The sequence below is a fragment of the Procambarus clarkii genome, chromosome 67, assembly GCF_040958095.1.
Source record: "Procambarus clarkii isolate CNS0578487 chromosome 67, FALCON_Pclarkii_2.0, whole genome shotgun sequence".
Lineage (NCBI taxonomy): Eukaryota > Metazoa > Arthropoda > Malacostraca > Decapoda > Cambaridae > Procambarus > Procambarus clarkii.
Window position 1 is genome coordinate 17,916,195 of NC_091216.1, and position 13,799 is coordinate 17,929,993.

The window sequence follows — 13,799 nt, forward strand, 5'->3', positions numbered from 1 at the left end:
TGGGTTCCACTACTGCCCACGGGATGGTTATGGGTTCCACTACTGCCCACGGGATGGTTATGGGTTCCACTACTGCCCACGGGATGGTTATGGGTTCCACTACTGCCCACGGGATGGGTATAAAGTGCATAATAAATGACTAAATTTAAAATTTCAACTACTAGCAAATATTTGTAAGGCAAGGTAAGTATAAGGAGAAAATGCTAAGCCAGTATGCCCATACAGTATAGCACATGGGAGGGATATGAGGGCATGGAACGGAGGGAAGGAATGGTGCCCAATCTCTTGAACCAACGGGGATCGAACACTGACCTGCAAGATGCGAGGTTTCCTCTGCACCGATGCATGTGAGTGAGTGGTCGGTGTATACCTTCACCCTGGCACTATAGTTCGAGCCTCAACACAGTGTGTGCTCCTCAGGAGGGGTGGGAGAGGTGCCTGCGAGCAGCGAGGACCTCCACGGGATGCTCCAGCAGGTCCTGGCCACCGCCGCCCCGCTCCTGGAGACAATGCACGGTCTCATAGTCACTCTGGGAGCCAATGGGTTTATGGTGAGTAACCTATATCCAACTTGTGTTTAATATTTAATTAATAAAATATACATTTTCTGAAACTCCTCCTGGACAGATATAATAGAAAACACAATCACCACACCAGACATAAATATCTCTTTGATATCTCCAGAGTCAAACTTAATATGTGTAAACACTCTATGCAAATAAAGGGACCCAGTCTATGGAACTAATTCCTTAACGAATTGAAAAACTGTCCAACTTTTCCCTTACTCAAAAATAAAACCAAAAAGTACCTAATTTTATCTTCATAGTTTCCTACCTAGTGCTTTAAACTCGCTCATTATCCAGTGCGAGTCTGTAGGTTAGCTTAGCATTTTAAAAGCACCGAATCATCTTCTGTGGTTGAGTGTTCAATAAACCCTTGAACTATATGTTTAACACGTCTCTAACCCTGTCCATGAAGGACGGAAGAAAATGTATATATGCTGGTTAGCATTGTAAATGTGTGGCCACGTCTGTGGTAGAAAATAATACTAATAATAAAAAAAGTGGGAGTTTATCCTCTGTATTTGAATCTGTATCCACTGTATTTGTATTTTGTGCTACCCAAACCCCCAATATATGTACCTAAGCCATATAACTTTACCATTGTAATCAATGACATCTTATATCATGATTGTTATATTGAACACACATTGTGTACAACCCAATCCCCCCAATATATACTGTATACCTAAGCCTTATAACTCTATCATTAAACATTGCTGTTATCTCATATGTGCTATCAGTGTGCTTTAATGTGCCTACTAATCTTTGTCATATTATCAATCAAGCTATCAATGCTTTCAATCAAAGCTTTCAATGTACTCTAATGTACTCTAATGTGCTCTAATGTACTCTAATGTACTCTAATGTACCTACTAATCTCTCTCTCAAATTTTCTTACAATGTACCTGTTAACATTTTATAAATTTTGCTAGAAATTACCTACTTAATATTATCTGTTAGATTAAGGACCTGCCCGAAACGTTCTCCGTACTAGTGGCTTTACAAGAATGTAAACACATCATGCTATGTACTCTCATAAACCCAATGTAACTTCTTGTATATAAATAAATAAATACAAAAAATAAAATAAAAGAGTGTGTCCATAAATATCAGTTTTCTACGAATTGCGCGTTTTTTGTGTATCTGCAGGTCGGTCATGGGTTAACTGATGTAAACATGAGAGAGGTAGTTATTTACTTATTTATATACAAGAAGGTACATATTGGGTTTGTGAGAATACATAGCATGGTGTTTACAATCTTGTAAAGCCACTAGTACGCGCAACGTTTCGGGCAGGTCCTTAATCTAACACATAATTTTAAGTAGGTAAATTCTAGCAGAATTAATAAAATAAGATACATTGCAAGAAGAAAATGAGAGAGATTAGTAAGTATATTAAAGCACATTGGTATATTAAAGCTCTGATTGATTACATTGACAGCTTGATTGGCAATTTAAACAAGATTAATAGGCACCGTACAGCAAATTGATAGCACACATAAGAAGACAGTAATGATCACAATGGTAAAGTTGTTCGGATTGGGTACATAAAGAGTGGGAGATTGGGTAGCACAATAGATACAGTGCAATTTTAAAGCAACGAGGTAAAAAACTATTAAGATGAAATTAGGTACTTTTTAGTTTTGTTTTTGAATGACGCAAAAGTTGGACAGCTTTTCAATTCATTAGGGAGTGAGTTCCATAGACTGGGTCCCTTTATTTGCATAGAGTGTTTACACAGATTAAGTTTGACTCTGGGGATATCCAAGAGATATTTATTTCTGGTGTGGTGATAATGGGTCCTATTACATCTGTCCAGGGAGAGTTTCAGAGCAGGATTTGCATTTAAGAACAGGGTTTAAATAATTAGAAGTAGAATAAAGATCACTAGGTAGCCATGAAGGATACACAAGTTTGGTGGAGAAAACAAAAAATCAGTAGAGACTGTCAAGATTAATATATAACAAAAATAATGAAACAAATGATAATTGTAAAGTAAAATAATCTTAAAGATATTTAATTTTATTTAGCTTAGTTTTGAACCTATAATTAGTATGAACTTAAAAAAAAAAATGAGATCAATAATTAATTTCAATAAATGACATAAATCAGTACAATTAAATTTAAAATTTAAAAAGAATAGGGTAAGATTAGATTTAAGAGTAAAATTTTACAATGATACTGAGGTAGATGCTTGCATAAGTGCATGGAGACGTGACTGATTACTTAGGAACTTATATGAATGAGAGAACATTAGTTAAACGGTAAGGCAGAGACAGCACCTTGGACAAGGTTAGATTAAGCTAGGTTAGGCTCAGACACTCAGAGTTATTTTCAGTATTGGGATTGGTCGGGTTCAGGTTCTCAGATATACCACAATCACTAAAGAAGGCCAGTAGCTGTTGGCCATAAACAACAATGACCACACATAGCACACAATGACCACATAAACCACACAATGACCACATAAACCACACAGTGACCACATAAACCACACAATGACCACATATACCACACAATGACCACATAAACCACACAATGACCACATATACCACACAATGACCACATAAACCACACAATGATCACATATACCACACAATGACCACATAAACCACACAGTGACCACATATACCACACAATGACCACATATACCACACAATGACCACATATACCACACAGTGACCACATAAACCACACAGTGACCACATATACCACACAGTGACCACATATACCACACAATGACCACATAAACCACACAGTGACCACATATACCACACAATGACCACATAAACCACACAATGACCACATAAACCACACAGTGACCACATATACCACACAATGACCACATAAACCACACAATGACCACATAAACCACACAATGACCACATAAACCACACAGTGACCACATAAACCACACAATGACCACATAAACCACACAATGACCACATAAACCACACAATGACCACATAAACCACACAGTGACCACATATACCACACAATGACCACATATACCACACAATGACCACATATACCACATAATGACCACATAAACCACACAGTGACCACATATACCACACAGTGACCACATATACCACACAATGACCACATAAACCACACAATGACCACATATACCACACAATGACCACATATACCACACAATGACCACATAAACCACACAATGACCACATAAACCACACAATGACCACATAAACCACACAATGACCACATAAACCACACAATGACCACATAAACCACACAATGACCACATAAACCACACAATGACCACATAAACCACACAATGACCACATAAACCACACAATGACCACATAAACCACACAATGACCACATAAACCACACAATGACCACATAAACCACACAATGACCACATAAACCACACAATGACCACATAAACCACACAGTGACCACATATACCACACAATGACCACATATACCACACAATGACCACATATACCACACAATGACCACATAAACCACACAATGACCACATAAACCACACAATGACCACATAAACCACACAATGACCACATAAACCACACAATGACCACATAAACCACACAATGACCACATAAACCACACAATGACCACATAAACCACACAATGACCACATATACCACACAATGACCACATAAACCACACAATGACCACATATACCACACAATGACCACATAAACCACACAATGACGACATAAACAACAATGATAGTTAATCATAGTCATATACTCGATATACTTGTATATCCTTGTCAGGACCAGGAAACTTGTTAACCTTATTCGAAATGGGTTTGAGTTTCTTCTTGGAGGATGTGTTTTTTTTAGTTTAACTGTATTAACTTTTATTAAGTTTAACTTTTATTGTCTCTGTAGTACAGTTAAGTTCGTTTTCGACTCTCACTCGGCAATCCCGGGTTCGAATCGCATACTGGGCAGAAATGGTTGGCTACGGTTTCTATCACTTAATGCTTCTGTTCACTTAGCAGTCAATAGGTACCCAGGAGTTAGATTGGTGTGGGGTCAAGCACCTGTACATTGTTTCCATCCAGGAACAATGGACGGGCGTTTGACAAGCTGCCGAATTCCTGTCCCACTCGTAGCCACTAGAGAGATGGTAGTCCTCTGGTAAATTCAAGTAAAATAGCAACTATTCAGCCGCGATACCTGTCCAGCGGTCGAGGGAAATCTACAGCATCTAAGAAACAAGTTTTTAAATGGTCTTAATTTGCAACCATATAACTTTGTAAGATCAAGCAGATAGTAATAAAAAGAGAGGTGGTAGGAGAAGGGAGTGAGACAAACGGCAAGATTTTATCCAAACGCTCTCGATTTCCGTCGCTAAGGGTATGGGTGTCCACACCAGAGGCGGCAGCTCGCTTATATAATAATAATAAGACAATCCCACAGGTTTTGCGGCAGGCGTGTCACGGCATCGAAGACCCCTTACTGCCAGTGCCCGCACGAGGACTCCACCCGTGTACAACACTGGAGGCTCCAGAGGTTGTGGGCCTGCACTTCCCCGCCCCACAACCCGCCCAGATAGTCTCCGTGTCTGGAGCGGGCGACTGGTGAGTAATAATAATAATAATAATAATTTTTATTTAGGTAAGGTACATACATAAAGAGATTTTACAAAGTTTGTTGGCTTTATAGATAGAGCTAGTACATACAATGCCTAAAGCCACTATTACGCAAAGCGTTTCGGGCTTGAGTGTGTGGGGCTCTCTATATTATAGCAACAAATGCCAGGGAAGGATTCTTGATGCTATCATATAAACCTATCAAGGAGTGACTTTCGAACGTCGTAGATTTCTTAGTCCTTTCCAAACAATGAAATAGGATAATTTGATGATATATATTTAATAATAATAATAATGACAATAATAATATTCCTGTAGACATATATTATTTAATGTGACCGAAAGGGTAAGATCAATGATTCTAGCATGAAGCTTATCTATTTTCTGTCCAGCCACTTGGGCTCGACGGTTGAGCGACGGTCTCGCTTCATGCAGGTCGGCGTTCAATCCCTGACCGTCCAAGTGGTTGGGCGCCATTCCTAATTCCTCTACTGTCCCATCCAATTCCTTATCCTAACCCCTTCCAAATGCTGTATGGTCGTAATGGCTGGGCGTTTTCTTCTGATAGTTCCTTCCTTCCTTATCTATTTTCTTTACATTTTTCTTCACTTGAAAATAAAAAGTTTTAAAAAATTAACTCTTCAAAGTTCATTTTTTTTTTTAGTTTTATTTGGCCTGACGCTAAGAAATGCGTTTCGTTAACTCATGTCAACATTATCAAAGGCAGAGTTCTAAACCCGTTAACCATCTAGTTAACAGGTTTAGAGCCTTATAAATAATAATTACTTATGTTATTCATTTAATTCCTACAGTTTGGCGGGAGGATTCATCTGCGGGATGCTGGGAGGGATGAGTATGAGTGAGTGCGGGGCGGTGAGTGTGGCAGCTGCCTCACTCTCTCTCACCGCCTCTCCCGCCGTCCCCACCACACTCTCCCCTGACGCTCTCCCCTGGGGCACCCGCCAACCCTTCACCCTTGTAACTGTTGACTAGCAACGCTGTAACTGTTGACTAGCAACGCTGTAACTGTTGACTAGCAACGCTGTAACTGTTGACTAGCAACGCTGTAACTGTTGACTAGCAACGCTGTAACTGTTGACTAGCAACGCTGTAACTGTTGACTAGCAACGCTGTAACTGTTGACTAGCAACGCTGTAACTGTTGACTAGCAACGCTGTAACTGTTGACTAGCAACGCTGTAACTGTTGACTAGCAACGTTGTAACTCATGGCTAGCAACGTTGTAGCCCACGAATGACGACACTGTAGCCCACGGATGACGACACTGTAGCCCACGGATGACGACACTGTAGCCCACGGATGACGACACTGTAGCCCACGGATGACGACACTGTAGCCCACGAATGACGACACTGTAGCCCACGGATGACGACACTGTAGCCCACGAATGACGACACTGTAGCCCACGAATGACGACACTGTAGCCCACGAATGACGACACTGTAGCTCACGAATGACGACACTGTACAATGTAAAATGATTACAGAGTTTCAGATAAAGTGTCAAGTGTGTGTCGGAGCTGAGGACTCTTGAATGGTCACAGTTCAGCACTTTGCATTACAGTGTCTGAATTGGTCTTGAGATCAGTCTTGAAGGATAAATTTGTAATCTGTAATTGATCATGTCTTCTATTGCTAAATTGAGTTATGTTATCATGTATTTAATAAGCAAGATTTAGGTGATCTTTTGACCATATGTTAGATTAATTAGGTTCGTATTCTTGTGTTTGTGTATTGCAGTAGTTGTATTAATTTCTTGAAACTGTATGAGATATAATTTTCTTGTACAAAATATATATAAATTGTGACGTTAGCGTATGGAACGTTTAATATTCGCTGGGTTTGGCCTATTTTATATGTAACTATCGTATTTTGTATTCGACCAATGTGCGGCAAATATAGTTCACTTTGTAGTAATTTTTATGTCTCATTAGGTTCTTAGAAGTCATGGCTATTACTGTGTTGAGAGTGTATTGACCCGACAGTCTGTTATTAGTGACCGAAATTGGTATGGGGGTTTCCAGTTATATTATAAAATTAAGTTTTTTCCTGGCAACTTGGGTAGACAAACTGTTCCATAGGTATGTGATTATGGAAGAATTAGTTTGTGTTGTTTGGTGTGGCCGCATGTGTCACGACCCTGGACCCAAGATTGCACTCTGGCAAAGGGACCCAGGAGCGTATTGCATTACTTTACGAAAGCCGGACAGGCTTTTCCCGAGGCTCCTCTTTATTTGGTGCTCCCTTCTTTACAGTTAATAGGAAGGATGGGGTAATCGGATCACTCGCTGTCGGGACCCCCCCCCCCCCTAGACGCCTCGTTGTCAAGGTGGTCGCGAGAAAAGTCAGGTAGGAAGCTGTTAGCGTGTTGATGAACAATCGACTTGGTATTGGGGACCCACATGGCGGGATCCCAAAGCTGTTTATGTATTCGCGAATAAATGCTGAATTGATTACCGGACCCGGTGCTCATTTTGGATGAGTTTAACTATAAAGATGCCCTCTGAAGCGATATTCTTACCAATACCCTGAATGGTTGTCTTTTAGAATCTTTTCTTCTCTCTTCAAACTTGTGTCTCCCAAATTCAGGCGAGCCAACTCATGTCGACTCGCACAGTTGCACTCTTTTTCTGTGTTGATCTTTCTCTCTGCTCCTCTTTCAAAGACACCTGACATGGTGCCTTTGACGTCCACCATAACAGTGATCATTTTCATATCCTCAAACCTCTCTTTACTTACCTTCTCTCTTTTTCCCCAGTGGAGACTTGTTAAGGCAGACAGAAATTTTTTTCTGCTCTGCTGGGGACCACTGGATGGATTTTTGCGTTTTAGGTGGAGCCCAAGTATTTGCATTGCTGCCCAAAGTTCTCTGTGTGGGGTAATGACCGGTACCTACCTTCCTGAGGGACTCCTGGGGCTCCCCAATCATCTGCCCATCAGTGTGTTCATTCGCTGCAAGGCGCATTTGTTTCCGCCATCACGCGACATTCATTTAGCCATTAGGCTTTGCGATTTACCGTGTAAGGGTACACCCGGGAGCATCCCATCCCTCGTCGTCGCCCCTAAACCACCTTAGGCAGCAACAATTGAGGTGGCCTTGACGTCATTGCGGTGGACGCCAAGAAAACCCACAAGTTGCCTTTGTTATTAAATTACGTATATCACATTTCCAGTAGGTTTTATGAGTGCCTTCTAAAATGTTAATGTATTTTGTAATTATGTTAGGAGGCATAACCAGCCATTAATTAAAGCAATAAAAATAGTCACATGTACTAAAAGACGCCATTTTGAGATCTAGAAATGAATCCTAGAACGGTATATTTATCATTCTGGTATTCATATATATTTGCTCGGATGTCATATCTTAATGGATGTATAATGTGTTATTGATGCAATTATTAGTATGTTTTCGATTTGTTTTAATTCTCAATGTGGATTAGTACAATAAGCTCTTGCCAATGAGTTGTACTTTTATTTTTATTATAACCTCTGTTTAATTCATGTTTTTCTTAGTTTACCAGATAATTCTAAATGTCATCTTCGTAGACTTGGATATTATAAGAAATGATCTTCCTGAGGTTTGTTTACAAGACTTTGCATATGGGGCATAACAATGCTCCTTAACTACCAAATCAGCAACAATACATTGCAGCAGATTGATGAAGAAAAGGCTCTTGGAGTAGGAATATATCCTTCAATGAAAGTTGCCCAACAAGTGGGAGCGGCAGTAAAAAATAAAAGCCTATCAAACTCTAAAAATAGTTAAACGAACCTTTGACTTGAAGGAAAAGGTCAACTGACGTTTAGTGGTTTTATTTCAATGGTGCGCTGGATTACCACGCATAGAGACCTCATCTTCAGAAAGACACATCTGCCCTGGAGAAAGTTCAACACCAGACGACAAAAATTATTCTAGAACTAAGTCGACTCTCATGCCAGGAACGGTTGAGGCCACAGTGCTGTACGTCTTCAAACCAGACATGACATCTAATCTAATCGAAACCTTTAAAATACTGAGCAGTTTGGAGGGCATTGATTCAGACCACTTACTGAAAAGTCAGATGTAACAAACTAGGAGCAACAGTTTCTAGTTCAGTAAGCCACGTTGTAGGACGGGAAGCAGGTGATGCTTTCTCAGCCATATGGTTAGGAATCAATGGAGCCGCCTACCCGCCGAAGCCGTTAATGCTAAAACACTAATGAATTTCAAAATCTAGCTCGATAAAATCAAGAAAAATTGTGGTGGGACCTTTGACAAGCTGCCGGCTTCCTGTTCTTGTTGAGGCCACTGGAGAGAGAGATAGTGACCCTCAGGCAAATTCTGGTAAAATTCAGGTATTGCTTAGTGTCACAGTACTGATATAATCTGGCAACCCTGCCGGTAACTACTAGTTTTTGCTACCCAGTTGGCGCTCAGCTTCTGCTCCTGCTGGTCTTAATACTGTGCTAGTAGTCTTGCCGATCAACTGTGTGCCACCTGTTGTCTCCTACACGTAAGAGGTCTCGGCGGTATTACATTGACTACAATACATTGTGTTAGGGTATAGACAGCCAGTGTGTATATACATGTTAGGATTATATAGAGGTCGAATTACGATGTTGAACTTTCCCAGGATGCAACCCCACAAGCTGACTAATTCCTGGAGACCTGTTTACTGCTAAGTCGAGAACCAACCCGACTGTACTAACAGGACCCTATACATATAAATGCCCGCACAGTAATGGCGCTGACGATTGACCGTGATAGTTTATAATGGTAAATCCTGTTATGAGAATTGTTGTTATGGTAACAATTTAGCAGGAAGACTAGCAACAACAATCATAATGGGACTCCTGGTTGAACCAGGAGTATATGAACTACTATAGCCCGTGCTATATAGAAATGATGTTCCAAGTAACTGAATCTAAAACAACAACAGCCGCCGCCGCCGCCCGCCCTTACTACCACCACCACCGCTACTACTACTATTACCACCACCATCAACACCACCACCACTACTACCACCACCACTACTACCACCACCACTACTACCACCACCACTACCACCACCACCACTACCACCACCACCACTACCACCACCACCACCACCACCACCACCACCACTACCACCACCACCACTACCACCACCACCACTACCACCACCACCACTACCACCACCACCACTACCACCACCACCACTACCACCACCACCACTACCACCACCAACACCACCACCACTAACACCACCAGCACCACCACCACCACTAACACCACCAGCACCACCACCACCGCAGGGTGAGGTACATAATATCTGATCTTAGAAAGAATGCCAACAGTTTTTGAAACTTTTTTTTATATATTTAGAATGTGTCCCTGGAAATTCAGTTTGTGGTCAATGAGAACGCCTCGGAATTTGCCATCTATTTTGTTACAAATTTGGGTATTGTTTATCCTGAGATTTATTTGATTAGAGGATTTATTGCCAAACAGAATATAGAAAGTTTTGTCAATGTTAAGGGTGAGTTTGTTGGCAGTTAGCCAAAGATGGACTTTATTTAGCTCAGTATTCACTGGCATTTAGAGCAAGGGGATCACGACTGGAGTAAATGAAGGTTGTGTCGTCAGCAAATAGAATTGGTTTGAGGTGTTGGGAGGCATTTGGAAGGTCATTAATGTAGATGAGAAAGAGGAGAGGGCCAAGTATGCTTCCCTGAGGAACACCGATGTTGATGGGTAGGGTGGGAGAAATTGAATTATTGACAGAAACATACTGGAGCCTGTCAGTAAGGTAGGATTTGAGGTATTGCAGGGAGTGTCCTCTGACTCCATAATGATATAATTTAAGAAGAAGGTTTTGGTGGTTGAATGTCAAAAGCCTTACGCAGGTCCACAAATAACCCAACAGGGAACTCATTTTTATCAAGAGCTGCATGAATCAAGTTAATCATACTAATAAGTACATCGTTAGTGCTTTTTTTGGGTCTGAAGCCATATTGACAAGTGCTAAGTATATTGTGCTTGGCTAGATAAGAGTAAAGCTGCTTGTAGATTAGTTTTTCAAATGTTTTTGACAAGTTAGACAGGATTGATATAGGTCTGTAGTTGTTAACATCTGTGAGATCACCATATTTGTGGACAGGGGTTACTCTTGCTTTTTTTAGAATATCTGGAAAGGTTTGGAGTTCAAGTGACTTGTTGAAGAGCAATGCAATAGCAGGGGCTAAAGATCTGGAGGCTTTTTTGTAAATTAAAGTTGGTATCTCACATAAGGGGCATAACTGGCCGACCCCTCAGTGTTCAAGAGAGAACTGGATAAGCACCTCCAAAGGATACCTGATCAACCAGGCTGTGACTCATACGTCAGGCTGCGAACAGCCGCGTCCAACAGCCTGGTTGATCAGTCCGGCAACCAGGAGGCCTGGTCGACGACCGGGCCGCGGGGACGCTAAGCCCCGGAAGCACCTCAAGGTAACCTCAAGGGCACTAGACGTGGTTTTAAGGGAAAGGATTATCTCATAAACATCAGTGGAATTTGAAGGCTTTAGGTACAGAGACTGTGGATAGTTACCTGTAAGATAGTCCTGAACATCAGTACTGGAAGATGGAATGTCATTTGCAAGGGATGACTTTTTGAGATCTTTTTCTTTCCAGCATTTGAGTCTTGCACATTGCAGCTTCCTGGGAAGTAGCCGCTTTCATAGCTGCTGCTCCTATAGCAGCCTTGGCACCTGGGTTATTTTACAGCATTTCTGCAAACGAGGGTCTCCCTGGAAGAAGCTCTCCGTCCGCTTTATTCCCCGTTTCCAGAAGGTTGCTTGTCCCGTGCTGGTTCGAATTCGGACTTTCCCTCAGTTTCCTTCTCTCTTCCTTGGCTTCCTCCAGCTCACTCTGTATTACTGCATGCAATGCCATCACTTCTTTGCTGAAGTCCCCTAACACCTGGGTGACCTGGCCTCTGTATGTGTACTCACCTAGTTGTACTCGCCTAGTTGTGCTTGCGGGGGTTGAGCTCTGGCTCTTTGGTCCCGCCTCTCAACTGTCAATCAACAGGTATACAGATTCCTGAGCCTATCGGGCTCTATCATATCTACATTTGAAACTGTGTATGGAGTCAGCCTCCACCACATCACCCCCTAATGCATTCCATTTGTCAACCACTCTGACACTAAAAACGTTCTTTCTAATATCTCTGTGGCTCATTTGGGCACTCAGTTTCCACCTGTGTCCCCTTGTGCGTGTTCCCCTTGTGTTAAATAGACTGTCTTTATCAACCCTATCAATTCCCTTCAGAATCTTGAATGTGGTGATCATGTCTCCCCTAACTCTTCTGTCTTCCAGCGAAGTGAGGTTTAATTCCCGTAGTATCTCCTCGTAGCTCATACCTCTCAGCTCGGGTACTAGTCTGGTGGCAAACATTTGAACCTTTTCCAGTTTAGTCTTATCCTTGACTAGATATGGACTCCATGCTGGGGCTGCATACTCCAGGATTGGCCTGACATATGTGGTATACAAAGTTCTGAATGATTCTTTACACAAGTTTCTGAATGCCGTTCGTATGTTGGCCAGCCTGGCACATGCCGCTGATGTTATCCGCTTGATATGTGCTGCAGGAGACAGGTCTGGCGTGATATCAACCCCCAAGTCTTTTTCCTTCTCTGACTCCTGAAGAATTTCCTCTCCCAGATGATACCTTGTATCTGGCCTCCTGCTCCCTACACCTATCTTCATTACATTACATTTGGTTGGGTTAAACTCTAACAACCATTTGTTCGACCATTCCTTCAGCTTGTCTAGGTCTTCTTGAAGCCTCAAACAGTCCTCTTCTGTTTTAATCCTTCTCATAATTTTAGCATCGTCCGCAAACATCGAGAGAAATGAATCGATACCCTCCGGGAGATCATTTACATATATCAGAAACAAGATAGGACCGAGTACAGAGCCCTGTGGGACTCCACTGGTGACTTCACGCCAATCGGAGGTCTCACCCCTCAACGTAACTCTCTGCTTCCTATTGCTTAGATACTCCCTTATCCACTGGAGGACCTTACCAGCTACACCTGCCTGTCTCTCCAGCTTATATACCAGCCTCTTATGCGGTACTGTGTCAAAGGCTTTCCGACAATCCAAGAAAATGCAGTCCGCCCAGCCCTCTCTTTCTTGCTTAATCTTTGTCACCTGATCGTAGGATTCTATCAAGCCTGTAAGGCAAGATTTACCCTCCCTGAACCCATGTTGGCGATTTGTCACGAAGTCCCTTCTCTCCAGATGTGTTACCAGGTTTTTTCTCACGATCTTCTCCATCACCTTGCATGGTATACAAGTCAAGGACACTGGCCTGTAGTTCAGTGCCTCTTGCCTGTCGCCCTTTTTGTATATTGGGACCACATTCGCCGTCTTCCATATTTCTGGTAGGTCTCCCGTCTCTAGTGACTTACTATACACTATGGAGAGTGGCAAGCAAAGTGCCTCTGCACACTTTCAGTATGTGTGTGTGTGTGGGGGGGGGGGGGGGGTGAAATCAGTTGAGAGGCGGGCGCAAGGAGCCAGAGCCCAACCCCTGCAAACACAACTAGATGAATACACAGGAGCCCGCCTTCGCCTTCCTTCCTGCCGGATACAAACGGATTTGCATCCGTTTGTTCCCCC

The 13,799-nt window shown here is 42.1% G+C and overlaps 1 protein-coding gene across 2 annotated transcripts in view; it reads left to right on the plus strand.

Moving 5' to 3' along the window:
- LOC123767767 (uncharacterized) overlaps positions 1–8,670 on the plus strand; it is a 672,233-nt gene extending 663,563 nt beyond the window's left edge. For both annotated transcript variants that reach the window (XM_069310378.1, XM_045757807.2), the window contains 3 exons: positions 421–551; positions 4,982–5,142; positions 5,967–8,670. In XM_069310378.1, coding sequence (XP_069166479.1) covers positions 421–551; positions 4,982–5,142; positions 5,967–6,147 — 473 coding nt within the window. In that variant the 3' untranslated portion in view covers positions 6,148–8,670. The remainder of the gene's footprint in view (positions 1–420; positions 552–4,981; positions 5,143–5,966) is intronic.
- The last annotated feature ends 5,129 nt before the right edge of the window (positions 8,671–13,799 follow it).